Raw genomic sequence first — 27,694 nt, 5'->3', positions numbered from 1 at the left:
TCTTACATTTATTGTTCATGTATAACCCTTTTTAATAACCAAGATGGGTAAATTACACTAATTAACCTTTAAAAATTTAGATGATTTCTAAATAATAGCTTCAGACAATGCCTGTTCTTTTCATTGTTACTTCTGAGTGTTTTGTCCATGACAAGGCAGTTTCATTAGAAGATAAACAGAGGTAGTTTTCATAGAATCAGAGAATGGTTTGGATTGGAAGAGACCTTCAAAGGTCACCTAGTCCAACCCCCTTGCAAGGAGCAGGGACTGGATCAGGTTGCTCAGAGCCTCATACAACTTGGCTTTGAATGTTTCCAGGGATGGGGCGTCAACCACCTCTCTGGGCAACCTGTTCCAGTGTTCTACCATCCTCATTTTAATTTTTTTTTTCTAATATCTAATCTAAATCTACCTCCCTCTATTTTGAAACCATTACCCCTCATCCTATTGCAAAAGGTGTTACTAAAGACTCTCTCCTCACCTTTCCTGTAAGCCCCCTTTAGGTACTGGAAGACCACTATAAGGTCTCCCCAGAGCCTCCTCTTCTCCAGGCTGAACAGCCCCAACTTTCTCAGCCTGTCCTCATAGGAAAGGTGCTCCAGCCCTCTGATCATCTTTGTGGCCCTCCTCTGGACCCTCTCCAGCTGGTCAATGTCATTTTTATGTGGGGGCTCCAGAGCTGGACGCAGTAGTCCAGGTGGGGTCTCACCAGAGCAGAGTAGAGGGGGAGAATCACCTCCCTTGACCTGCTGGCCATGCTCCTCTTGATGCAGCCCAGGATGCGGTTAAGGCCAACCACATTGCCAAGGCTGCATTGCCTGCTCGTGTTGAGTTTCTCGTCCACCAGCACTCCCAAGTCCTTCTCCTCAGGGCTGGTCTGAATCCATTCTCTGTCCAGCCTGTATTTGTGCTTGGGATTGCCACAACCCAGGTGCAGGACCTTGCACTTGGCCTGGTTGAACTTCATGAGGTTTGCCTTGGCACACCTCTCCAGCCTGTCCCTCTAGATGGCATCCCTCCCCTCCAGCATGTCAACAGCACCACACAGCTTGGTGTCGTCGGCAAACTTGCTGAGGGTGCAGGCTATCGCACTGTCCATGTCGCTGACAAAGATGTTGAACAGGGCAAGGCCAAACACGGACCCCTGAGGAATGCTACTCGTTACCGGTCTCCACTTGGACATTGAGCTGTTGACCACCACTCTTTGAGTGTGACCATCCAGCCAATTCCTTATCCACAGAGTGGTCCATCTATCAAATCCATGCCTTTCCAGTTTAGAAACAAGTATGTCATGCAAGACATTGTCAAATGCTTTGCACAAGTTCAGGTAAATTATGTGTGTTGCTTGTCCCTTGTCCACCAGTGCTGTAGCCCCCTCATAGAAGGCCACCAAATTGGTCAGGCATGATCTGCCCTTCATGAAGCCATATTGGTTGTCACCAACCACCTCCTGTTCTCCACGTGCCTTAGCATGGTTTCCAGGAGAATCTGCTCCATGACCTTGCCAGGCACAGAGGTGAGACTGACTGGCCTGTAGTTCCACGGGTCTTCCTTGTTCCCCTTTTTGAAAAGGGGGGTTATGTTACCCCTTCTGCAGTCATCAGGAACCTCACCAGATTGCCATGACTTCTCAAATACAATGGCCAGCAGCTTGGTAACTTCATCCACCAATTCCCTCAGGACCCACGGATACACTTCATCAGGTCCCATGGACTTGTGCACCTTCAGGTTCCTCAGATGTTCCCAAACCTGCTCTTCCAGTACAGTGGGCAGTTCTTCATTCTCCCAGTTCTGTGAGAGGCAGAAAAGGTCTTCACTCTGTGTAAGCACTGCTCAGCAGTAACTAAAATATATCTGTGTTATCAACCCTGTTTTCAGCACAAATCCAAAACATAGCCACATACCATCTTCTATGAAGAAAATTACCATTTTCTCAGCCAAAACCAGCACAGTTGTTTAAATGTGCTTTTTCTTTTTGCTTATTTCTCTATCATTAGACTTTCTACAGTACATACTCCCACCTCTCCCCCCATCAGGTAGCCCTTGAAGTTAGGAGAAATCAAATTAATATATCCTAGGAAACAATGACAAGAAAACTCATCTTCTGGAGAACACTTGAGTTGGGTCTCTCTGCTCTCGGGTGGGATAGATTATGTGACAAGACAGCAAATCCTATTCCTATCCATAGGAGCGTGTTATGGGGGCTACAGCAATGCTGGCAGCGAAGGCAATGTGTAGCCCAACACTTTTGGACAGGTGGACTGGATCCTCAGCAACCTGCAGGGCTGTGGACAATTTTCATCCACTTTCCGCTATGCTTTGAAGTAGCAAGCAATTGTGAGAGGATTATACAGGTTCATGTTATAGCACAGCTGAAATCAAGGTAGAGAGATTCCTACGGCTACAGAAACTTGAAGTACTTGGCCAGTCTTCAACAGGAAGGGTTAGGGGAAACACATGCTTTTACAGGGGAAGGGAAAAGGTACCTGTAAGGGAATCTTTCTGGAGACTTCTTTTTTTTTCCTCTTCAAAGCCCCCTCTCTGTGTCTTCATTGAGGAGAGGACAGTTCAGCATCTCTTACCATAGAAAATGTTTTGTATGTTCTGACTGGTGCAAATGGTTTGTAAACTCATCAATCAAAAACATCTTTTTATTCAGTATTTTGACTACTTCTCCTTCAAATAATGTATCTTTGGCATTCTGGGGTTAAAATTTCTCAGTGGTGTTGTAAAGTCTTAATTAAAACAAAAGAGATTAATTATTATATATATTTTAAAAATAAATAAAAAATCCACCACTGATCACAATACATTGGATGGAACGGTGAATGGTTTGAGTTTCCTAAATTACTGATATTACCTGCTGATATGAGGACTGTTCAAAAGGGCACTTCACTTTTGGGTTTATTTATTAAAATCCTGCACTCAACTGTAAGAAATTAGCCTCCTAGAGATGAATCGCTTCCTACTCGGGGAAGCCTGAAGCAAAGAAACTGATCATGCACACATTGCAGAACTGCACCGTAACACAAGCTCCAGCGTTTTACTACATCTCTCACACAAGCTGCTAAATAGCAATGTGAAGCATTCCTAAGGGAGACAAATGTTCTTGGTGTAAAAGTTATGAGCTTAGACATCTTCCTCAAATAATTAATGCCAAATTAATTATCATCCAAGTTGCAGAAGGCAAAAGCAGGGACTAGAAGAACGAAGAACTGCCCACTGTAGTGGAAGAGCAGGTTCGGGAACATCTGAGGAACCTGAAGGTGCACAAGTCCATGGGACCTGATGAAATGTATCCGTGGGTCCTGAGGGAATTGGTGGATGAAGTTGCCAAGCTGCTGGCCATTGTATTTGAGAAGTCATGGCAATCTGGTGAGGTTCCCGATGACTGCAAAAGGGATAACATAACCCCCCTTTTCAAAAAGGGGAACAAGGAAGACCCGTGGAACTACAGGCCAGTCAGTCTCACCTCTGTGCCTGGCAAGGTCATGGAGCAGATTCTCCTGGAAACCATGCTAAGGCACGTGGAGAACAGGAGGTGGTTGGTGACAACCAATATGGCTTCATGAAGGGCAGATCATGCCTGACCAATTTGGTGGCCTTCTATGAGGGGGCCTGTGTGAGGGATTTCAGTGATGGTCCGTGTAGGGCCACTGTGGGAAATTACAAGCTGCACACAGCTGTGAGAACGTGACCTCGGAGAGGGGAGCTAGGAGGGTTGTTATCTCAGAGAAGGGAGCTAGGAGGGTTGTTATTGAGCAGGATGTTGCTGCTATCCAGGAACCGCTGTTAGCCAGCAGGGCACGTATTTGGCAGGCCTTGCTGCATGCGCTGGCCACACGTGCACCAACACCTGGTCAGTGCTCTGCCACTGAATCTGCTGAGGGGATAAACAGAGGCAGCTCATAGCGGAAGAGAGAGAAAGAACCCAGAGCACACTCTACGAACAACAGGGGACACCCTGAAGGTGCTGTGCCTACCTCCCTTCTCTGCTCTGACCCCGCTGATAATCACCCTCCTGCTCGGCGGTGTCTCCGGCTTAGTTGGGTTGGTAAGACTCTCACAAAGGGAAAACAATACGCTGGTAACTGCTCATGCTAGGAACTGTAACTGCTTACGCTAGTAACTGCTTGTGCAAGGCTATAATAGAACAATAAATACTGTTGTGCTTTTAAATATCATGTTGGGTGAACTTTGTGCATAGGAATCCTAAGAACTGGTTACAGGGCTACAGCACTGGTGGATACGGGACGAGTAACTGACATCATCTACCCGAACTTGTGCAAAGCATTTGACAATGCCTTGCACAACATACTTGTGTCCGAACTGGAAAGACATGGATTTGATGGATGAACCACTCGGTGGATAAGGAATTGGCTGGATGGTCACACTCAAAGAGTGGTGGTCAAAGGCTCGATGTCCAAGTGGAGACCGGTAACAAGTGGTGTTCCTCAGGGGTCACTATTGGGCCTGCTGCTGTTTACCATCTTTGTCAGTGACATGGACAGTGGAACATTACTGGGGTTACATATGCTGGAGGATGGTGAACTAGATCACATAAATGATCTACAAAAATGCCTGTGTAGTTTTGTCTACTCAGTAAATTATTCTCTGGAGTGAATTTGCACATCTAAACCACTCCTTTGTCCAGTTCAGATTCAAACCCATCCTTCAGCCAAGTGAGAAACATTGCTGTAGTAAGCAGCAGCCACAGCAGTGCTGCTCACTACACAGGCTTCTCTGGATGCCAGGAGCAGCCTGAGAGGAAAACATTGCATAAGGGAAGGTAGCCTCAGGGTTACATTCTACTGCTAGCTCTAACTGGAGTTGGAGAAGAAAAAGATCATGTTTAACAAAATATAAAGTTCTCAAGAACACTTTGGTGTGTCCTTTTGGAGGAAAGGGAGTGTAGATCAGCCCAACACCCGTAAAAAGCCCGTGGTCAAGGTGTTGAGACATGCCAGGAAGATAGTAAACTCTTCTGCTTTTGCTTCATTTGTGGTTACCTTTCAGGCTCCTTCAGCTACTGCAGCCCCACCTGTCAGCAAGCACTGTAGTGTTTTGGGTGCAGAGGAAAAGCAGCCCAACTGGGTAGTTATGGAAAACGGGATAGTGTAAGAAATCCAGCCTGCATCCCTTTTATTATGGTGGTATGGTGGATTGGGAAACTCATCTCTTTCTGCAGAAATAGTCCTTACAGTGTAGGTAGGTGAAGCCTACAGTGTAGAAGGTGAAGCCCAAAGACGCAAAAGGCAAGCAAGGATTAACTGGCAAGACAGTAGTGCTGTATACCAGAAAAATGTCCTGTTTCCTCATCCCTCTATGCATAAAAGTCATAGAGCAGAGGAAGGGAAACTTCCAACAGCTTGGGAGCCCTCTGAAATCTGCAACTCCTTTTAACGTGCAAGTCACAGCAGATAATATATTTCCAATTAATTTTTATAGGACAGGCACATCAGCATTAAGCATACAAGAAATTAACAACTTGAAACCAAAGCACAGCAAAGGTCTAATAACAAAGCAAGATGAATACACTTGAAAAATGTCAAGGTATCTGTAGCATTTATTTGATAAAGTATATAGGGCTAATAAATTACCATCCAGAGTACTTCTGTTGTCTCTTTAGCATCTCTTTATGCATTGTCTTGCTATAATGCACCTTCATTATGCTTTCAACCCTTAACTGCTATGTTGCTGCCATCTTGAGAAAGAAGAGAAAGAGAATCCCATGGCAAGAGATCTTTCAAGTAGCAGGCAATTCACTAGAGAAAAAGCCACTCTGAAACTGCTAATGCAGTATTTTTGTAACCAGTCTCCCTCGAGGAAATCACCGGTGTTTGCACTTTATTCCAAGAACTGAACCCAGATGAGGACTGAAGTATTTTTTCCTGCATATATATATATATGCACTTGTTTCAATGTAAACTAACAACAAATAATTTAATTAGACAAATCTTTCACACCTAGGTATCTGCCACAGCTTAATTGGTTCTAGGGCTTCACTCCAGAATTTTCCAGAGAAAACGGCATAATGCAAATGCAATAGACATAGCCACTATGTCCCACCAGTGCCTGAATTACGATGCACGTGATTAGAGGCTACTGCTTTACAAAAGCTAAACCCCTGGGGTCATCCTTCCATCCCCAGTTGTAACAGCTACCTCCCACCACTCTTTCAAACACTGCTGGCTCAAGCATGTGGTGCTAGGCGCAATTATATCCACATCGCACTCTTTTGAGCTATGGCTCTTGGAAGACAATACAAAAAAAAATGTTCTATAGACAGCAAGTAAAACTTACCTACTTGAGTTAGAATCATAGAATGGTTAGGGTTGGAAGGGACCTTCAAAGGTCATCCAGTCCAACCCCCCTGCAAGGAGCAGGGACCTCCCCAACTAGATCAGGTTGCTCAGAGCCTCATCCAGCCTGGCCTTGAATGTTTCCAGGGATGGGGCTTCCACCACCTCTCCGGGCAACCTGTTCCAGTGTTCTATAACTCGCATCGTAAAATCTAAATCTACCCCCCTCTATTTTAAAACCATTACCCCTCATCCTATTGCAACAGGCCCTACTAAACAGCCTTTCCCCATCTTTCTTGTAGGCCCCCTTGAGTACTGAAAGACCGCTGTAAGGTCTCCCCAGAGCCTCCTCTTCTCCAGGCTGAACAGCCCCAACTCTCTCAGCCTGTCACAGAAGTTGCAGTTCACTGTGTTGCTCCATCAAAATATCCCTCATAACATGAGCTGTTACGATTTTCAACAATGGCAACACTTTGCATAATAAAAGTAGTCTCTTTATGATCCTGTACTGATATGTAGCATGCAATCTGAGTAACGGTCCCGCACACAGGCAGGTCACAGTCTTCCACCTGCAAAAGTACCTCTTTGTACCTGATGTTGTATGTGAGGCACTCATGACCGCTTGGGTTCATCTCTTCCTGGGTGAACACTAAGCATCTGAACAGATAACTATCATACAGTCTTCCTTCCTGGAGTAAAGATCAGAGCTCAAGTAGCTTTGTCTCCCACCTCTGCTGGTTCACCTTCAGAGAAACATTAGGTGCAGCTGCTACCACAAATATTAGTCTAGATAAGAACACGGAATCACAGAAAATGCCTAGTATTCTTCAAAGTGCAAGACTGTGTCCAGTCTGTACTATTCATAACATCTGTCACAGTGATGATAAAGGGACATCAGTGCTACGACTGCTGTAAGCTGAGTAGTTAACACAAAGGACTGTAACAGCTACTTTTCTTCTAAATTGGAATAAAGACAGAGACAGTAAAGAAACTGAAGAACTGGTATAAATAGAAAATGGTTTATTTTAAAAAACAAACAAAGAAAATCACACTTCAGTGTGTGGCCAAAGGTCTGACTTCAATTTAAACTACGTACCCAGCATCCATGCTTCAGAAGTCATGCAAAGCATGCACATGGAAGTGAGGGAAACTGGCGCCTGCTGGCATGCTCCTCAGAACCTCCCCTGGAGTGGTCTTCAGAATATAAAGTTTGTTAGCAGGGTATGAAGTTTGAATTCCTACAGGGCACTGAGGAAGTGAGGAACACATGTCTCTATTTACACACATAGGATTTCCATAACCATCTTTCAGACAGAAATACAACTTGCTGCATTTCTAACAGCTGTGAAAACCATGACAAATATGGGAAAAAAATGCAGGTAAACATGCATACTGCAAGGTTGGTTTGTTTTCAGCTTTTTTTTTCTCCCCAAAGACAGTTTACTTACGAGGAAGTATTTCATTTTATTTCACAAGTCTATGCAAACTACTTACACTAAAAGCATTCAAAAGACAGCCCTTTTGAATACTCAATCAAGAATTACATGTGAAATGTAGCTTTTGTACGCAGGTTAAGACTTTCCACATATGAACAATACCACAATCCTCCTTTATAACAGAAGGGAACAGACTATTAGAATGCTATCCCTAAAACATTCTTCATTTTAAAGTAACTATTTCATTAATAAGATTGTTTTTAAATTAGCTCTTCTGAAAGCAAGCTTTTAAGATCATCCAAAAGAAGCTTATATGCATGCTTTGTTTTCATTGCTAAAGTCATCCTCTATAAACACTACTCAGGTCTACAGTTTAGGTACATGTAAAGCCTGAGGAGGATTCAGAAAAGACTGTTGTTTTTTTTTTTTATCGAAGAAGCCGCTCAGCCTCCTTGGACTTGCTTTCCTTTGTTTTCCTCAGTAACGCCTGTTTTATAGCATTGATCTTTTCATCAAGTTCAGCCAATGAATAGTTCTGCTAAAAGAACAGAATAAAAACCACAATCATTTACATCTTGTAATTGCTAGAGAAGTGGCCTAGCACTTGATACTTGAGGTCACTGCATATCGCACTAAATGATAGAAATACTTCTGCAGAATTGTCTGAAACTAGTCTACGGCTATTTAAACTTGAAAGAACAAGAATGTAAACTTAGAAGAAACTGACAGTCCTAATCATGGATCAATATATCCATGCTATTTCCATTAGATGCTTGTTTAACCCATTTATAAATAAAACACTGGACGAGACTATCTAGATCTTGTAGAACCAAGCTTTACAACTGAAGGGGTTTTTTCCTATTACCCAATATCAAATCTCCTCTGTGCCCACTTAACCTGACAATTTTTTTATCTCTTCTTACACAAAGAACTGGTCATTATCCTTTTTATAAAAATATTTCACCTTACGTAGGATTTTTTTTTTCTTCTGTAAACAAGCCTACCTCCTTAAGTCTCAGATGGCCCACATCCCATTCTAAGCATTCTACCCAGTCCATCTGTCTCCAAGGGTGATGGCTAGTAACAGACAGTGTTCCAGCCATGGTCTCACTTGCACTGAGGAGAAATTCTCTCTTGTAGCTTAAGATACATGATTAATGCATTCCCTTATGTGACGGCGTTGTGCAAGTCTTACTGACTTAGGTTAATATCTGCTATAATGTCAGGTCTTTCTGCAATACTTTTGCCAAGCCAGCCATTTCTACTCTTATTGTCTCTCCATAAACTGATAAAGTGAATTTAAAAAAAAAAATTAAATAAAATTGAAAAACCCCCAAAACTGCCAAGCCACAAAACAAGACCAGAAGACATTACTAGGAGGCTTATCAGAACTCACAAATTGCTTGTTACTCCCAACTTGATTAACATCATTACAGATTTTATTGTATCATCCTTCTAACTGGTAAAAACACTGTCTACCCTAGTATAGGCTCTTAGAAGACTCATTTCATTGTGACACCCATTAGCTTTCCTTCTCCTTCCCTCTCTTTGCTAGCAAGCTATCCAATACTGATGCAACTGTTTCTGAGAAGTTAGATACTTGTTTAGTAGAACTTCTGATTACTTTTCACTCAGAAAATCCTAAACTTAAGGTAAACAAAAGTTAACAGCACTTACGTGGGGAGGCTGAACCTTTCTCCTCTTGCCAGAACAGCTCTAAAGACAAGACATAAAACAGACTTAATGTTGCACTGACAGAAGACCACAAGTAATTCTGTAACAACACTGACAAGAGTCTTTAAAGTACACAAAGAACACTGACTACCATTCCACGGATTAAAGAAACCTTTTTTATAATTAAGTGTACTTGGAATCACGAGAAACACTACTGGAGAGCAGTCAGAAGCTGTTGAAGCTTCTCCATGCTTGGCAACCAACAACTATCAATTTAATTGAAGCTTCCTTCAGACAAAACCAACATCACTATTCAGCTTTTAAAATTGTCAATATTTTTCTCCCTAAAATTTTCCTGTACCCACACCAACACTTAAGCAAAACTTTGAACAAAAAAAATGTTAATTAGTGCACAACACTGCTGTTTCCACCACCACAAATTTTTCCCAGATCTCCATTCTAGAGAAGACCCTAAAGCACTTTCCATGGAAATTTCAGCTTATGAAAGTGTATGATTTAACTTCTGGTTTCCAACAACTTGAAGGAATAGTCTCACAAATAAAGGACTTTATTGGTCTTCAACACAAAAAAAAAAAAGAAACAAAAATTGATAATATTACTGCTGATTTTTAACTGCTGACTCTTCTTTGGCTGGTCTCAGGGAGAAGATAGAAATTAAATATGACCAACAGTAAAAGAGACATTCTTACTGTTACATAGGGAAAGAACAGCAAGATAAGAGAAGAACTTTCTGCAGCCAAGCAGAGTCTGATGTAGCAACAACTAATGTTCTCTTTGTCCTAATGTCCTTTGGTGAACAAAGGATAAGGTTTACTATTCAGAAAGAGACAGAACTCTGCCTAAAGATTGGCAACAAAGAAACCAAAGTCACAGACTCACACAAAATTACTTTTAAAGGGTTTACTTTCTCATCCTATTGGAAGTTATTTCACATAGCTGATCTTTAGTAATCAGATCATGTACAGAAGCCCAAAGGATTTCAGCTGATTTAAGCCACTAATAATTTGTATTGAGATCAAAACTTCAGTCAATTTTTTCGTCATTAGAAACACTTCAGATTTTAAGGCAGGGGCAGAGGAGAAATCCAATCTCCATTTCTTACAAATTAGTTAAGCTCAAGTGGCTGCAACTTTTTTCCCCCCAACAAATACTACTTTCTTTCAAATTAGAAATTAGGTAGAAATATGAACTTACATAGACTGTCCACATGAAATATAACCATTACATCAAATCAGAGTTGTCTGCCCTCTGACTCCTTAGGTTTTTGTCTGTACATCAAAGATTTAAGCACAAAAGTCCCAAATGCATTTAGGTATGCTAAAGGAAGTTGAGATAATTTCTTACTACAGATTGAAAGTATTCAGGAGATAGTCCTTCCAGCTCAAGGATTTTATCTTCAAGTTTCTTAATTCTCTGATAAATGTCTCTTGGTACAGGACCACCTAAACAGACCAGTACAAATACAAAGAAATCAGGAAAAGTGCTTGAATAACTTTTAAAGCTAAAGCTCATAAATTTTGCAGGCAAGTTCTTCAAGTTCAGCTATCAACCAGTAGCTGCAACAAAATGAGTGGATGGGATAATAAAAAGCAAGGGTAATTAATATGATTTAGGGTAAAATCTGATTGATAAGCCAGTGCAGTAAGTGCAGGCAATAGACAACTTTATGCAGGTCATTGAAAGAGGTCTGAAGGTCTGACAAGGTCCCTGGAACAACTAATGATCACTCTTACAATACCCTGGTCATACATCAAATATTACCACTTCAAAACTGACAGCAGCATCAGGAAGGAGCAGATGGGATGGCAGACTACACATTAATTCAGTGTTGATATCTCAGATTGTTCTGAAGGAACCTCTCTCCATTGAGCATTAGAGGTTAGAGGACAGGTATGAGTTGCGCTTGACAAAGAACAGCATTTGCCCTAGCTACAGATGGGAGAAGTAGAGGTGGGGGAAGTGTGTGTGGAATGGAATAACAGAGCTTTGGAAAAAACTAAACCAACCAAATAAAAAATCCCACCATCTCCCCACCCCAAAAAAAACTAAAACATCACAAACATCACAAAAACAACAACAAAAAACCCCACCTCAACCCCTTACTGTTTGTAGCTATACTACAGCAGCGTGGGCTTATTTCCCCATGTATTAACAGAATTGATCAAAACATCAGCCCCAGAAAGCATCTTATTTATGCTACGTAGTATTCTATAAACTGAAATGACTATTTATCACAAGTAACTAATGGCTAATTAAAATGACGGTCTGGCTCTGACCAGTAGTGACAATCAAGGCCTTAGCAAGCTTGTACGTCTTCTCTTGCCACTTGTTTCCATTCATTTCTAGGTTTGTTAGGTAAGACAATTCTATTCCACAAACTACTGAAATAAGCACTAATGAGTTTTTTTTTCCATTCATCTATTTCCTCACTTCAGACAGACAATTTTGCAGCTAGCTTCCCTCCTTCAGTTCTGCTCTCTACTCATCACTCAGCAGCTACTAATTAAATTGGCTAACCTCTCACTCTTCTTAATATTGCTGCCTCCTCATGTAACGGGAACAGAGCAGTACTAGCACTAGAAGAAGCTGTTCTGAAAAACAGCAGGTGAGTCAAGAACAACTCCTGCAGTCATCAGAAACAAAAACTGGCAAGCAGGTAGCCGAGGCAGGTTACCTGCTCATGCGAACACTTTTTGTACAGCTGCTGGGGTAAGTAAAAAATTATCTTGAGACCTTCCTCAGGAATGCTGATTTGGACAGGAGCTGAGCTGGAATTACACACTTGCATCCTCTTCCTCTATACTGTAGTTTAGGTGACCTGTTCCTTCAAGCAAAATTATGTCACTTATTACACGCACATCCTGGAAGGAAGGGCCCCTCCTTAGCTACTCCCCATCATTATTGCTGATATGCATAAATCCAAAGCTACTACATGTTGTAACCCTAATGCTGGTCAGCCACTTGCAAATTCTATTTTCATGCACAAAAAAACCATCTTATTTTTGAGACAACTATACAGCTAAGCATCAAGTTCTAACTGCTGCCTCAATAGCATCTAAGAGTATTCTACTCTTCTTGCCACCAGAGGACTTTGATCCAGGAATCTAGTACCCTAGTCAATGCTCACCATATTCTTACAGAATGGGTTGGCATCTATTCAGTATTCAGAAGACAAAAAGTCAGTGTGTGTCTGCAGTGTGATGTGTAAAACACTGACTGTATTAGATGAAGATCTGGGCTCCTCTTCTGTTTTGAAAACGTTTTTGAGAAAAAATACAGATTCCTCCTTGATAAGCACCTCATTGATTTAGAAAACTGTGGCTGGGGTGAGGAAAACAACTACTTAAAAAAAAAAAAAATCAGTAGCCTGGTGGCTGTGGCATTTTAGTGAAAGGTGTGGATTCACGTTTGCATGGCTGAAGGGAAGTATTGACAACGAGCTGCCCACGTGCTGGGAACTGAGCTTCTCACCTATTTCAAGAATAATCCATCTTTAGGAAAAGGTGACTTTCGGTTTTATCCTGTCCCCAGTCCACAAAGTGTTCATGGAGCAGGACTGAGTCCTAACCTCAGCTTTTGCTGTTCAGTGGGTCAAGGCAGAAGGGCTCCATTGGCTTTGTAGAACTTCTACCTCCAAATATTCCAGACTGTTTTAAATTCCATTCTGAAGTGCCCCTCTTGTTTGCCACCACATCAAGTGTGGATTTACTAACTTAGCATCCTAATTTGGGCAAAAATCTGTGTTCCATTTTGGGCATTGTTTTGAACCTAAACATTAGATTGTAGTACTTGGGTCCCACTAAACCCTTCAGTGGATCTATCCACTGTTTTTACAGTCACAGTTTTTATAGACTTGCCAGCTTTACTGCAGTGAAGATATCTGTAGTACAAACTGTCACACCTACATCAGAATTAAAACATGATACAAACCTGTTTGTAACCGTAAGTGTGCTTCAATGTTTTGCAATCTCTCCTCAACAGCTTGGTTTCCACAATCATGAATGGGCACATTGGCTTTGTGACTGGACCCATGTGCTCCTTCAGATCTAGTCTGAGGTCCATATGTATTTACTACTCTAGTAACTAGGTAAAGAGAACACAAATTTAACAAATATGCACATGAAACACAAAGTACATCTAACTAGAAAAATCAAAACATTAAAATATAAAAACCTGTATTAAATCAATTTCACACCCATCTCTCATGTGAAGGGTCCCACAGATATTAAGATCCAAGATTCAAGTAAAAGTATTTTCCTATTTTTGCATGAGCAACTAAACCAAACAAAAACCTAGGACTTTACATATGCAAAGTAAAAGAATTACTCATACATTCATGTAGAATGGCAGTATCAAGAATTTGTCATCAGCTGCTGATAAATAGCAGAAAACCCGATATCTATGTCAGCAGTTGCACATGTGAGCTGCTGTGAATGCGAAGAGGCCAGACCTAAGATTACAGGAAGTACCACAAATACTTGAAGATGAGGGGAGGTATATAACTAGAAGCACCACTATGAATTTCAGCAAGGAAGTTTTCATTTTTGTTATTTGGGTAACAGCTTTACTGACTCTTCAGCAGTTTCTGGGTCTATCTTTTCACCCTACTGAACCATGTCTTCATTAGAAGATTTTGGTCACTTCTCTTTAAATCACAGTCATTTCTCAAGTCCTTCCTGATGGGACTACTGCAGCATACTGCAGACTTAAAGACTATGTTAGCAACTCCAGACAAGGCAGCACACACCTTCTTACTCAGTACTCCACTAAGGCCACATGTTACATTCTTGCTTCAGTTTATGCTGGTTTCACTTCCAATTTCTTTCTAGGTGTTACTCATGTTTCAGTTATTAATTGTTTGGGTTTTAGTTACTTGAAGTGCAACCTTTTTTCCAGTAACACACTACCATTCAAGTTACAAACTAGCACTTAGCTTAAAAAAGTGACTATTGAAAGGGTTCTTGGTGAAATATTCTTTACTCAAATTCACTTCTCCATCTCCCTCTTAGATCACCAGACCTTTTACTTTTACACTTATCGTGCTTCACAGTATTATTCTGAATTCTAGAATAATGAATTGGTGTCTAGAACCAATATGAAGTGGGCTAACTGAATACTACCACTGTCAAAAATGGAAGAGAGGATTACTTTCATTCTCATTTTTGAGATTTTGTTTGTTTGTTTTTAAACACAGAGTAACTTGTCTACACCTAGAGAGCAGTAGCTGGACAAGCAATCTTTTATACATAACTTTTGTTGGACAATCATTTCTACACTATTGACTCCTTTCCAAAAGGTAGTAGAGTGGTAAGCTTGTTTCCCAGCTTGTCACTTCCCATAAATCTATGTCTTAGAATTTCCATTGTGTTCCAAAACTATTTCCTAATTCAATACTTACACCGACTAATAAAAAATAAAAGACAATTTTATTTAATCTCAACTCCTTAACTGGACTGCTGGCTTCAAATTAGCTTTTCTTCTAAGAATTGTTCAGCTTCTCTGTCCAGCTTTATCTTTTGCATCTTTCCTTTCAGACAATGAAAATAGGCTACTTTCTTTTGGTATTTAGTGCATAACCATCAGCTTCATGAAGCACTTATGAGATTGAAAACCTTGGAGAAGTAAGAGAAGATATAAAAGTATTCACTACAGTCAAAAGTCAAAAATAAATTTGTTAAGTTTGCATTTTTTGAGCATTCTATAAAAAGATTTTAAGCCAAAAATTCATGAGTGCTGTTCTATCTAGACAATCTTAATAAATGAGTATTAAAATAATTGCTTACCCTTTATATGGCTTTTAAATCCTGGATAGGGTGTGAAAATCGCATCTGTTCTGGCACAGCTATTTTCTAAATAAATAATATTAATATAAAAAGTGAAGTCCTAGCTATGTATTTAAAATTTAAAATATTCTAACCATCATCAACTTTGATGCTTTTAACAAATCTCATTAATTTTTTTCATACAATAAAAACATCAGAAACACTTCATTCATTCTATAAACACTTGCTCATTAATAGTTTCATACACTTGCATGGACCCACTGGTTTTAATTGGACAAGTCACTTATATAAATGTACACACATGTGTACATAAATGTTTATTGGATCAGAACCAAATTTGTTCCAATTTACATTTTATTTGGTTCTTACTTTTCACTGCCTTTCTCTGTAACTTATTTCTTTCTTCCTGTACAGAAGTCTTTTCCCTGCTTACCACTGTTATTATTTTTACATTCTTTTTTGAAACTGTTCTCCTCGTATTTTTAGACTAGTCTGGTTTACTCTTCAGCATTCTTTTCTCACCTTCTTGCATTTATTCTGATGCCTGGGAATTCTTTAATTTGTTTAACCATAAATACCTATAGTATAGATCATCTTAGTTTATTCTAATGCTTATACTTTAATCTCTGTTCATATACACCAAAGCTCTATATATATTTTATTATACCTGAACATACAAGGGAAGGTCTTATCATCATTTCTTCTGTACGTAATTAAGAATTTAGGAATCGGTATTTTACTACCTAACATATTCTACTAGACTTCAGATGTCATTTTCATTCCAACTAATATTCAAGGAGTTAAACTCTCTTCCTATAAAGCTTACGGAACAATAAGCTTTGATCTCTAAAAGCATAAGTACATCATAGAGACAATGCACATGTGGGTTCACAGGTACTTAGAAAATGTCTCCAGACTGCTTATGTATATAAAAGTGTCTTCACTTTTAAGACGCATTTGGTTATACAGTTACTGATCATGCTAATGGGATCCAGCCTAACAGATGGATTTAAGACTGTTTGGTTATAGACACAGCCAATTGTGCCAATTGGTGCATTAAAAACATCAACAGCATGAGTAATGTTGAAAGGAAAAAGTAATTTTAAGTAGCCAGTAATTCAAATTGATTGAAAAAAAAAAAAAACTTCTTTGTAATTTAACTAGCATTAATTTAACTTCAATTTGAATATGCCATTCACAAGACACTTCTGAATTGCAGTTCTGTTGACTTTGGAATGAACATCTAGCTAAACCATTGGGAACAACAGCTACAAAATCATCTGATTTAAGATTGCAGTTCTTAAAGTGAACACAGTAATAGCTATACGAGATGCATTAAACATTGTCATCCAGTTTTTTGTGTATCTGACAACATCTGCAGCACACATGCAAGTTCTTAACTTTAAAACAAAGATACTCTCAAAGTTCTGTTCTAAATATAGAATAGTGGTTTTGAAAAAAAAAAAAATTAAAAAGCAACTTAAATTGCTATGAAGATTAAAGTCTGGCTAGCCAGTTACCTTGATTACAATCAATAACATTGCAAAATTCCCTGACATTATTTTCATTGATCTCAGCTTGTTTCCTCTCGATGAAGGCTGATATCCGCCTGTCAATCTGCAGGTAATAAACATGATGGCATATATCTATTTCAGTCTTTAAATTTAAAACTTATAAAGGTCTTTTTCTTTTTTTTTTTTTAAATTTAGGTAAATCACTTACTTCTGCTTTCCCAGCTTTTATTTGGACCACCTCTGGATCAAAATTAATATGAGCATCCTTCAGATCTCCCAAGTCGTAACTTGCATACTTTTCTTCAGTCTGACAGTTAACATCATAAGCATCTAAACTTGTTTCACAAGTTTGGCCTTCTGTTTTACCTGTATGTTCCACATGGCCTATATTTTCCTCTTTAATCAATGACTGGAGTTTTTCTAAAAGAGGCTGAACAAAGAAAACACTATGTTAGGGCTAACACAAACAAAGCAAACAAACAAACAAAAGCCCAAAAATCCCCCAAACAAAAAGCCAAGTACTACCACAGGTTCTAAAACAGAACAACTGAAATAATTTTAGGAATTACAACATCTGTCTCTGATGGAACACAGAGACATAAAATTAAAAAAAAAAAAAAAAAAAAAGCTATAGCTCCAAATGCTGTGCACACCATGATTGTGGCCTTTCTGACCTGTGTCTTTTAGAGGTTTGTATAAGAACACTCCCAAATTTCTGTGAAAATCTGCCTGCTACTCCTCTGTTACTAGCTAAATCAAAGCTTCAATCATTGGCATCAATGCCACTTAATTAACACGTAATTCAAATGCCTACTCAGAACAGTAAGGCTTAGTATTTTTCCTCTTTAACATGAAAGCCAATGCTTTCACACTGTAAAGCCTTTACTTTATCACCACAGCACTACATTCTCCACTTGAACCTGCAGCTGCCCACGTGAATAAGAGAACACAGACATGAAATACATAGGCGTTATCCTGAACACATGCTTTTCTTGACACGGTTGATTATCTACTTAGGTCATGAAATTAAATGAGGGAATGCACTGACATTTGCAGCAGCCCAAATAAATGCTTATTATTCTACTGCAATAAGTGTTACACAAGATGTAATAACAAAACCTCAGTACATATATACATCACACCTTCTTTTTAAATCTTTAAGTTTCATCTAGGCTGAGTTCCACTCCTTGTTTTCCCTCTAGACATTTTCTTAAAGACAACACGATTTTTACCAGTTACATTTCCTGAAATTAAATCAAAGTCCTACTTGCAGTGTTCTTACAGTTGGATGTAATTTTTACTTGCTCTTATCTTGCACACTTTCTGTTTACCACACTAACGATTTGGTGGATGTCTGGAAAACAAAGGGTCTTTCTGCTACACCTACAGACAAGCAAATACAGGAACTTCCTTTTTCACCCTCCCAGTACTACACACTTGAAATAATTCATTGACTAGCTGAAGCAGAAAAACGGTATTCAAACCCCCAGCTTTTACAGATGAACTATCAAGGTCAAAACGCTGTTCAGTTACCAGCTGACAAAATGCTCACTCTCCCTGCCATGCCACTAAATCACACGTACTTTCAGCAGGGTTGGAAAGTTTCAAATAGTTAAAAGAAATGACAGTAATGGTGAATGGCTACTGAGCAAGATGAGACAGTAATGTCAAAGAAATTACTCTTAAAAAAAAAAAAAACCTACGCTGAAAATACATTTAATTGCAGTAAGACACTCCAGGATGTGTCGTGCTGGGATAATGCCACTTCTTGAACCACTGAAAGCACTCCATGAGCCTCAAAACTCACCCAACGCATGGAATCATTATCATAGCATGACACACACCTGCCGTGTCTTATTGCTTAATTATAACCCACCATAGATGGAAATGTATCACATTTACAATGCAGGTCTAGAAATCAATGAGGCTGCATTTATTCAGCCTGCTCACCTACAGTGGCTATTCCCACAACTAATCTGAAAAATCTGTAAGCGTGAGTGGAAGCATAGTGGAATTCCAAGCATATGATACTTTTGCATTCTTTTTTGTTGGACATAGCAATATAAGATCAAAACAACTAAACAGTTTAGATGATATAACTACATTCAGTTGTTGATTACTTTTGTCAAGTCAAATGTGTCCAACAAAATATTTACCTGCAAACATAAAATATGTTGCTGAAGTGCACTAAAGAGCAATGCTGGCTGAAGTGCTGATGTGCTTTGAAGCTTCCTCCAATCGATTACAACTTTCACGATATCGTCTCCAAGGTTAAGCTTCAAAAGGGCAAAACAAACACCACAAAAATTATGTTGTTATGTTGTATTAACATCACAAAAGTATGCAAGACTTCCACAGGACAACAATTATGCTCCATCTTATACAGACTCCATTTTTATATGAGGACATTGGAGAGGTTTGACATTAATTAGAATTCAAACAGCTGTCATTTTCAAAGCAAGCCAGTATTTGTGGAGTATATTCAAAAATTAAAAATGCCTTACTACCTCATGACACTTTCATTGTATTAATTTGATCTTTAACTTTAGTCAATTCTCAATTCAATTAACTATCATACGCAAACATACTGTTCATGTTAACTGCTTGAATCTTTTCTTTGAACAATGATAGAACGACCAGTAGGAAGCAACATGCACCCAGAAGAAACATACCCCACGGTACTCTCCTGTAGGTTAATGTATTTTATTCTGAGATTTGCAAGGCTATCTATGCCTGTATGACCAAGGTCTTGATACCGCACCATGCCACATTCTTGAAATTTTTACTTGCTGCTAATCTAAAGGAGGCTTCATACTAAAAATAAGTGTTAAAAAACCAAAATCTTTTAAAAATCTCCAGGTTAAACAAACTCTAGACTACACAGCACCACTATCAAACACTAACCAAATCACACTAATTTCCCTTTATGTGCATTCAGGTCAAAATAACAATTGCCATAGTCTATTCTCTTTGCCACAGAATCGCAATATTTAACTCTCAAAGCAATTAAGAGAAATATACAGAGTGAATCTGAAGTTTTATTTAAAGGAACTATGTATCTTCAATAAGCTAAAAATAAACTTTCACTTTCTAATACAAAACTGATTGTTAATAATCACTAATGAAACACACACTTTCACACCCACCTTCGGCATTTTTGTTACACTAAAGGTCTTCTCAAAAACTTGAAGTAATGAGCACTTTCATCTCTCAAAGCCAAGTTGTTCTCCAACCAAACAACCTGTAAGTGATCCCCTAAAATCTATATACACATAAAACTCTTGTTTAAGATCAAGAGGACCTACAGGTACTTTGAGACACAGAATTCCCAAGTCATATGCACATTTGTACATCTACATCTCACTCAAAGAAAAAGAGACCTCAGGCAGATAACAGAAGTGACCTTCAACATATAGTCTAAAGATATCTAACTTGTAACAGCATCAAATATTATGGACAAGAACAAAGAATGCATATGCAATTGTTTCCTGAAGCCACTGCACAGTGTATGAGGAAACTATGGGAACTAAACACAAGAACATCTCCATCACTGAAGGCAAAACAGTGGATACTAAATTGTCCTATGTTATTTTGAAATCCCATCATTATCACTGTTTTGTATGTAAAGAACTATAAGCCTGAGCCTTCCTTCTTTAGTCAAAGAACAGCCTTGTTAAATTCATTGTTAGATTCCAAACTACATAGCAAAGGAGACAGTCTGACTAGATATAGAATGTATTTTTGATGTTTTTCACACAAACAGTTATTCCTGTTCAGTACTTAAACTACAAAGGAAAAGCAATGTTTTAGGAAATACTAGTTTTGAACACCTTAAGAAATCAAGAATGTATTTAGAATTCACCAAGAATAAAACCGTAAGAATCAAGCCACTGTAGATATGTGCTCATTTGAAGCATATATTTCTTCTCAAAGTTTCTAGAGTAACATCTGTTATACACTACAACACAGTTCACTGACAAGGTAAAAAAGGCATAGATGTGAGTAATTGTAATGAAACAAAATAGGAGTGCTACTGCAATTTCTTAAGCCTCCTTTTTCAAAAAGAGTCAGCTGATGCATGCCTTCCTATCACAGCATGTGACTCCTGTCTAGGTGGTTCAATGTACAAAAACAGTAGAGCTTCTGACTTAGAATAATTTAGAAGCTAGTGATATTTAAAACTCATAGACACTGTTTTTTAATAAAAGTAAGTAATAACCCCCTCCTGCATCCAAACACGTCTCTAGTACAATAGAATCCGTTTTCTCAGCGTTTCACACCCTTCTACCTACAAGAACTGTGACAAGCAGCTTTATAAATTCTGTGATTTGGTAATTTCCAAGCCTTTGTATATTTACAAGTCCACAGCCTATTCTGTAGAAATTTACAGGATCATAAGTCATTTCAGCCCTTTGAAATTGTTTTATGAAAGACACTGACTGTCACTTGGGGCTTAAAGAACTTTTCACAATCAGTCATACCAGTTTTAAGAGTTGCTATCCCCAGATGTCCTCCTAGTCACTGTGTTGCAAAAGATTGCTCCAGTAAAAAAATTCCTGTGCCAGAAATATTCATTTACAGTCCAACTCGCTAGCATACATCCAACTTAAAACTACTACGACAGATCACAAACTGTGACAGCTAATGACCTGGCACATGTTCACTCATCTCTATAAAAGGGAAATGAGTAATCAGTAGCTTCAGTCAAAAATGCAAGATGGATTGCTAGAGTCAGTAAGCTGGTAAAACACCACAGTTAAATCTACCAGAACTCAAGTGCTGGCAGACAAGAGCATAACTCAACAACTGGAAACAATCATGACTGAGCAATTAAAAGGGCCTTCTCAGCGAAGACGGACCAACCCGACCCCTACTCACAGCTCAGTGCAGCGCACAAGTAAATAGGGTTTGTTGTCATGGAAACGACACTCTCCAAACACCAACGAAGACAACTTCACTGTGCACCATAACTACTGTAACTCCACTGAGGGGATGCAGCAACTCTAAACTGGTCTCCTATAAACCAAAATTTTCTGTGCAAACCCAAATATTGTTAAAAATCACTAAACTCTCTCAAGTGACATGCTAGACATAGAGCAAACCCTGGAGAACAAGTTACTGAAGAGAGAGAGAAACTAGAGTGTTTAATGTAGTTTTGAAAACAAACTTGTGATGAGTACCCTACTTAAGAGCTTAGGAAACTTTTCCTTTATTCTTCTTTGTGTTTTTCATAAACACAAGAGCTCAACATTTCACTCATGTTAACACTGTAAGAACAACAGTATGAACTACAGTATTGCATCTGGATAAAATGACAGTCATTAGTTCTTTAATTACATGTAGAATTTTCACCAGGAAGAATTATGGGATATTTTGTCCTCAATATATAGATAGCTCTCCTGTCTATCCATGTTTAGCACTGGACTCCTGCTAAAAAGCTAGGGTAGTTTTTAATCACTTTAGAGACAGGAAAAACTGAAACTTTTACTAGTCAGTGCCTGAATTTTCAGGCCCTTGTTTTTGAACCATTTTTATTTGAAAACCGAGACAATTACTAGCAGACTTTAAGGTGAGAAGCAAACATAATACACAATTCTATACAGATGAGAGGTGAAATGCTCTAAAAAATAATTTCAGATCAGTCAGTAGCTAAACTGCCTCTGTATCTAACAGATTCAATTTCTGAGTATTTTTGTGGCATAAACATACAATAAGTTATATTATCTCCCACAGATGTCGCTCATCATCTGGCCTCAAACCTTCAAACTGCTGTCTAATTTCAGAAACAAGAGTGTGCTTCTACTGCCTTCACAGAACTACATAAATGCTTTCAGAGTAAAAAAGGAATTAATCTGTAAGTTATTTATGGTAATAATTAACTTGTCACTAAAATCTTCTGACAAGGGTCTCCCACCACTAACATAACATCTGTTAAATAATTCACAGCCATCACTAAATCTAAAGTAGGTGTTTCAACTTAAGTACCACAGAGCAAAGCTGCTTTAAAAATTCTGACCCACTGAGATGCACTACGTGTTTCACAGTTTGTTATCCCCAAGGCGAGGCTAACTTCAAGCTCCTGATCATTTATTTCTATTTAATGCTTTTAGTAGCTTATCAATTCTTAATCATTAAGACACAGCAATCAGACAGACGGCACTTTCTCATGGGAGAGACCATCCGTCAAACTCCAAAGTGCCATGCGATGGCCCGTCAGTAAGAGGCGAAGGCACTGCCAGGACCACGCGATACAGCGGCGGGCTCGGCACCCCGGCGCTGCCATCGCCAGGAGGGATGCGGCCGGTACCGCCAGCCCCCAGCCCCGACGGGGGCTTCACCGCTCCCACAGGCGGGCGTGAACAACCGGCCTGCGAGAAGGGAGGCCGCTCCCTTGTTTGCGGCAGGCTTCTCTTCTCCCCGGCGCCGTACGTTATCCCTGGAACCCAGAAGGGCCCCGCAGGCCGGGGAGAAGCAGGAGCACGTCCTGCCCGGGCCCCCAAGGCGGGGCGAGCCCGGCGCGGGGCCCGCAGCACCAGGGCCGGGCCGGCAGCTCCCCCCGCCCCACACTCACCTGCCCCGCCAGCCCGGCCACGGAGCGCAGGGCGCTGCTCACCACCTCCGCGGCCACCGGGTCGACGCCGATCTCCGGAGCGTGGCCGCTGGGCTGGAGCGGGCTGGTCGCCGCCGACGCCATGACACCGAGCCCAGCTGCGGCCGTCGCTCCGCGATGACGAATCCCGCGACGGCCGTGCCCGCCGGCCCCGCCCCCAAAGGTTGATGGACAGGCACGAGGGCCAATCGAGGGCTGAGCTCTCGAGGCCGGCGCAGGGAGTGGCTACGGGCAGCGGTGGCAGGAGTGCGCTCCTGCTGGGCCTGGCTGCTCTGGTTGTTACTTGGGGGCTGCGCTGCCCCAAGGCAGCCTCGGCTGTAGCAGCAGGGCCCGTGGTGGGGAGGCAGCCTGAGGCCTGGCTGTTCTGGCCAAGCTCTGCCCCTCCTCCTTCTCTGGCCCCCCGGGTTTCCGTGCTGTGGTGTGGGGCGGACCCTCTCCTGCAGCCATTGTCTCGCCAGCCTGTTTCCCAGGCCTGAGGAGACATCTTAGCTTCTGCTCCTTTCTCAGGCCTCTCTGCCACCCTGAAGCTTTTCTCAGCTCCAGTCCATTGCAGCTCTCAGGTGAAAGATCACCTCAGCGGTCGCAGAGTCCCAGCGCGTTGGCCGAGGGGTGTTGGCCCACCTCCGTGTGCTGCTTTGCCACCTTTGGTACCACCAGGCTTTGAACCCTGGGCTGCATTAACTCCCGAGGGGCATCCTCTCCTTGCAAGGTCACCTTGCCACCTCACCTTTTTTCTTTGCCTCCTGGCTCTTTCCCATCCTTCAGCAGCCTCCATGGAGCTGTCAACGTGGGCACATGGCAGGCACGCTTACAGGAGAGCCCCCACTGAGTCATGGAGGGAAGGAAGATGTGTATTAATATTTAAGTATACAGATTACTGGACTTGTTTCAGATGTGCTTCCTTGTTACACCTTCACTTCTTTACATACATATGTGCTTCTCTTCAAAGCCTTGACTCTTCTGGTTACAGTAAGGTTCTTTCATCAGACCACAAAGAGCAAGTTTATCAGAGTATTCTGATTATGGGGCTTCTAAGACTGTATTTCCTCTAAGACAGTCTACTTGATTTCTTTCCTAGCACAGTAGGAATGCTGACAAAGATTTTCTACCTGATGTTTCCTTTGATACCCTAATTTTGATCTTTTAACCTTTATACCTCTTCCTGTTCCCTCCCCTCCAGTATCTTTCATTCCATTGGGAAACTATGAGTGCTGTTGTATGTACAAATGTACAAGCATTCTTAAATAAAAATGTTAGAAAGGCAGATTAATTTATTTGACTGCTATTTGGGGAGGTGTTTTAAAGGCATTCCTCTCTGAAGTATCCAGACAAAACTTACCTTAATTTACTGAAAATAAATCCCACTAATCTGAAGATTTAGTACCCTGTGTCTCCATTCAGCAACCAACTTAAATATTTGAGAAGATTCAAGTGGAGAAAGTCCTGCTCAGTTACAGAGGAAAATTAGTTCCAAAAAGGACTTCAGTGCTAATGATGACAAATATATTTCATGGAGAGCTGTGTTTTGCAAGAATATCTTATCTAAGGTGCACTAGATGGCACTTGGCTGGATTTAGATGATGAGAATTACTCTTTAGATTCATAAATGGTTACTGCCAATGTCTTCCTGATTTGGAAACTCTGAAATGTAGAAAAATTTACTTAATTCCTGCAAAGATATTGGTTTTGTCAAATTACAACATCTTGAAAAAGCACACAGACACACACATACAGAACATGGTAGTCAATTATGAATGGTAAGACAGATTGCGAAGTTTTATTTTGCAGTTCTGTCCAACAATGCTGATTCCAGCTCATGATCAAGGACTTGCTGCTTCAGCCTGCCCTGCCTCTTGCAGTTTTACCTCTGGACAGGCAACTGAAGCAACTCTGCAAAAAGTAGTCATCTCGTTTGGATCAAACCATGAATCTTTCAAGAATATAGGAAAACACAGTCTCCCTTCCCCCACCAGCACTGTAACACTGAATAAATATGGAAGTATTTTTCTGGCCAGAACCGAGTACGGAGCACAGATCCAACAGCCTGGCATTGATTGTTGCTTCTCAGTGTCAGAGGAGGTAATTTGCCCCGACTGAGTCTCCAGTGCCCTGCAAAGACAGATCAAGTCCAGACATTTGAACCAAGTTTTAACTTCTAGTGATGAAAGCTCAGCTACCTGATAAATTCCAGTTCTTAAAAATGCAGCCTTCCTGGAATGACGGAGCAGGTTTATGCCTGCTGTAGCAATGACTAGACCTAGCTTTATTAGTTGAGAGACCTGAGATCTTTCCTTTGGTTTTGGGCATCTTATCTTTACCTCCAGCAAGAGGTTGTTTTGGAGTACAAAACATTTCAAATGAAAAATAAAGATGTAAGCACTAAATGTCAGGAAGATACTGGAGGTTACACTGTCGTATATGTGAAAATATCGGACAATGAATGAATGTGGAGGATATTAAGAGAGCATGGATGTGATGTGCCATTATTTATTCAATGATCGTTACAAGAAGAGTACACAAATGACCATGAAGTAGTCTGTACAGTTGTTGATGTCCGTCTGTTATTTACTAAGCAGAGGCTGGATCTTGGCCTTCCTCGTGCTGATGGCAAATGTCTTCTCTTACAGAAACAGTAATGACTTCTATTGGTAAAGAGGGCACAGATTTTCTTCCTAGTTTTCACTGTCTCAGAAGGCCTCGATCCGTGTTGCAGCTGTTATAAAAAAAAAAACCAAAACTTATATAATCTGAAATTTCACAGATTAAATTATGTAATACATTATGCAAACATGACCAGACCAGAAATAATCCAAAGTGATTTAAGAGATTAGAAAAATGAGAGTGTGTGAGAAAATGGGAAAAAATATGAGCAAATAAAGCTAAGACAAACTGTGTTAAACATTCATATCTAATGGAAGATAAACACCAGAGCAGAATGGTTCCAAAAGATGATTATATGCTCACTGTGTGTAGTGCACAGTACAAATGAATACACTTGCAATCACCTCTGGCAGTAAAGCTGGCCACACAGTAAATCCAGCCCTCCCATAAAGACAGAGGAAATTATATGGCATGCTCACTAAAGCTGGTGAAACAATAAAATGTTGGAAGCTCTCATTGCTGGAAAGCCACTGGTAATTTGGAGGGAATTTGTAGAAAACTGGCAAGAAGCAGATTGCCAGAGATAAAGCCACTAGTTCAGAAAGAGGGATCAGAAGATGTAAATATGTGTAAACTTGGCAGTAACGGCTGTTTTCAGATATTTTAATAATGTCACTACCAAGGGAGGGAATAATCTGGAATGGCTTTCAACATTCAGGGATAGAGTTATCATGATAAGATTAAATCCTCTGCAGCTTTTATTCTTGAAATGGATCTCTGATGCTTATAAAAGTCTCTCCCACCAAAACCACCTTGAAAAATATAAACACAAACCCACTAAGTTCTTCAGTAGTAAATATTGTTGTTTGAGTTAAAATTATTTTGAAATGGAAAAGAATTTTCTTTTGGTTTTGGACTATTGCTCTTTTTTATTTGATTCGTAAAATGAGAAAGATATACAGCTCTTTCCAACTCTAGGTGCCTTTAAGCACGTTAAAATCACAGTGAACTCTAATAAATCAACACAAGTTCTATTTGCTGGTCACCACTGTCACAATTACTAGCACTATTTCTTGTGCTGAGTATAATGTTAACATGATTTCTGAACTCGCACTTTAATTTTGTCCCTAACTAACACCCAAAGAGAGATGGGTGCTTTGCAGAATGTACCAGTGGTGGAGGTTTGTTGTGCTAAAGAGTGAAGTGCTGAGCTAAGGAGCCTGTGTAATGTACAAGCAGATTTTCCTCCTGAATGGAAAAGCTCATGCTGTGTACTTCTGCTTATGTCAGCTGTAGCACATAGAAAGGCAAAAGAGATAACACTTCAGAAAAAAAATAAAACTGAAATCATTTGGAGCTTCAAAGATAAAAACAATACCCTGACTTCTGCCCAGAGCTCCAGACAGGTGGTGCAGCTTAGCACTGACTGCTGTAAATATCGTTTTCCTTAATATTCAAATTATTAGTGCTGCTCTAAATTATCTCAGTTTATAAATAGAAAATTTATATTATCCTGCCCGTTGGATTAAAATAGAATAGGACATAACAAAGTCTCCCCCAGAATAGAAGTTTGTATTTACTTTTCCAAGCATTAATTTCAGGAGAAGAGCACTTCTGTTACTGCCTGGCTACCCAGGAAAAGGTATTGCTCCATCCAAGGTCATCGGTCCTGGTTCAACAAGATGCTTAGGCTGGTGCCTAAGTTTAAGCACTAGCTCAGCTGAAAAAACTCAGCCTGCTTCCCTGCAGCCAT

At 40.2% G+C, this 27,694-nt stretch overlaps 1 protein-coding gene across 11 annotated transcripts in view; it reads right to left on the bottom strand.

The window, feature by feature from the left end:
• The window catches only part of MBIP (MAP3K12 binding inhibitory protein 1), a 36,222-nt gene extending 12,759 nt beyond the window's left edge, over positions 1-23,463 (bottom strand). Inside the window, exons 1-9 of one of the 11 annotated variants that reach the window (XM_086748261.1) lie at positions 23,302-23,463; positions 18,887-19,006; positions 16,939-17,160; positions 16,737-16,833; positions 15,217-15,282; positions 13,364-13,516; positions 10,778-10,875; positions 9,416-9,454; positions 7,303-8,276 (exon numbers count right to left, since the gene is read on the bottom strand). In XM_086748261.1, the coding sequence (XP_086604387.1) occupies positions 8,166-8,276; positions 9,416-9,454; positions 10,778-10,875; positions 13,364-13,516; positions 15,217-15,282; positions 16,737-16,833; positions 16,939-17,160; positions 18,887-19,006; positions 23,302-23,424 (1,029 nt within the window). In that variant the 5' untranslated portion in view covers positions 23,425-23,463 and the 3' untranslated portion in view covers positions 7,303-8,165. The other 10 variants (XM_086748262.1, XM_086748266.1, XM_086748267.1 and 7 more) reach the window with 10 other exon arrangements.
• Positions 23,464-27,694: the final 4,231 nt, after the last annotated feature.

Source organism: Chlamydotis macqueenii, chromosome 5 (assembly GCF_036417535.1).
Source record: "Chlamydotis macqueenii isolate bChlMac1 chromosome 5, bChlMac1.mat, whole genome shotgun sequence".
Classification (NCBI taxonomy): Eukaryota; Metazoa; Chordata; class Aves; order Otidiformes; family Otididae; genus Chlamydotis; species Chlamydotis macqueenii.
Note: the sequence above shows the minus strand (reverse complement) of the source record. Positions and strands in the feature narration are given on the sequence as shown.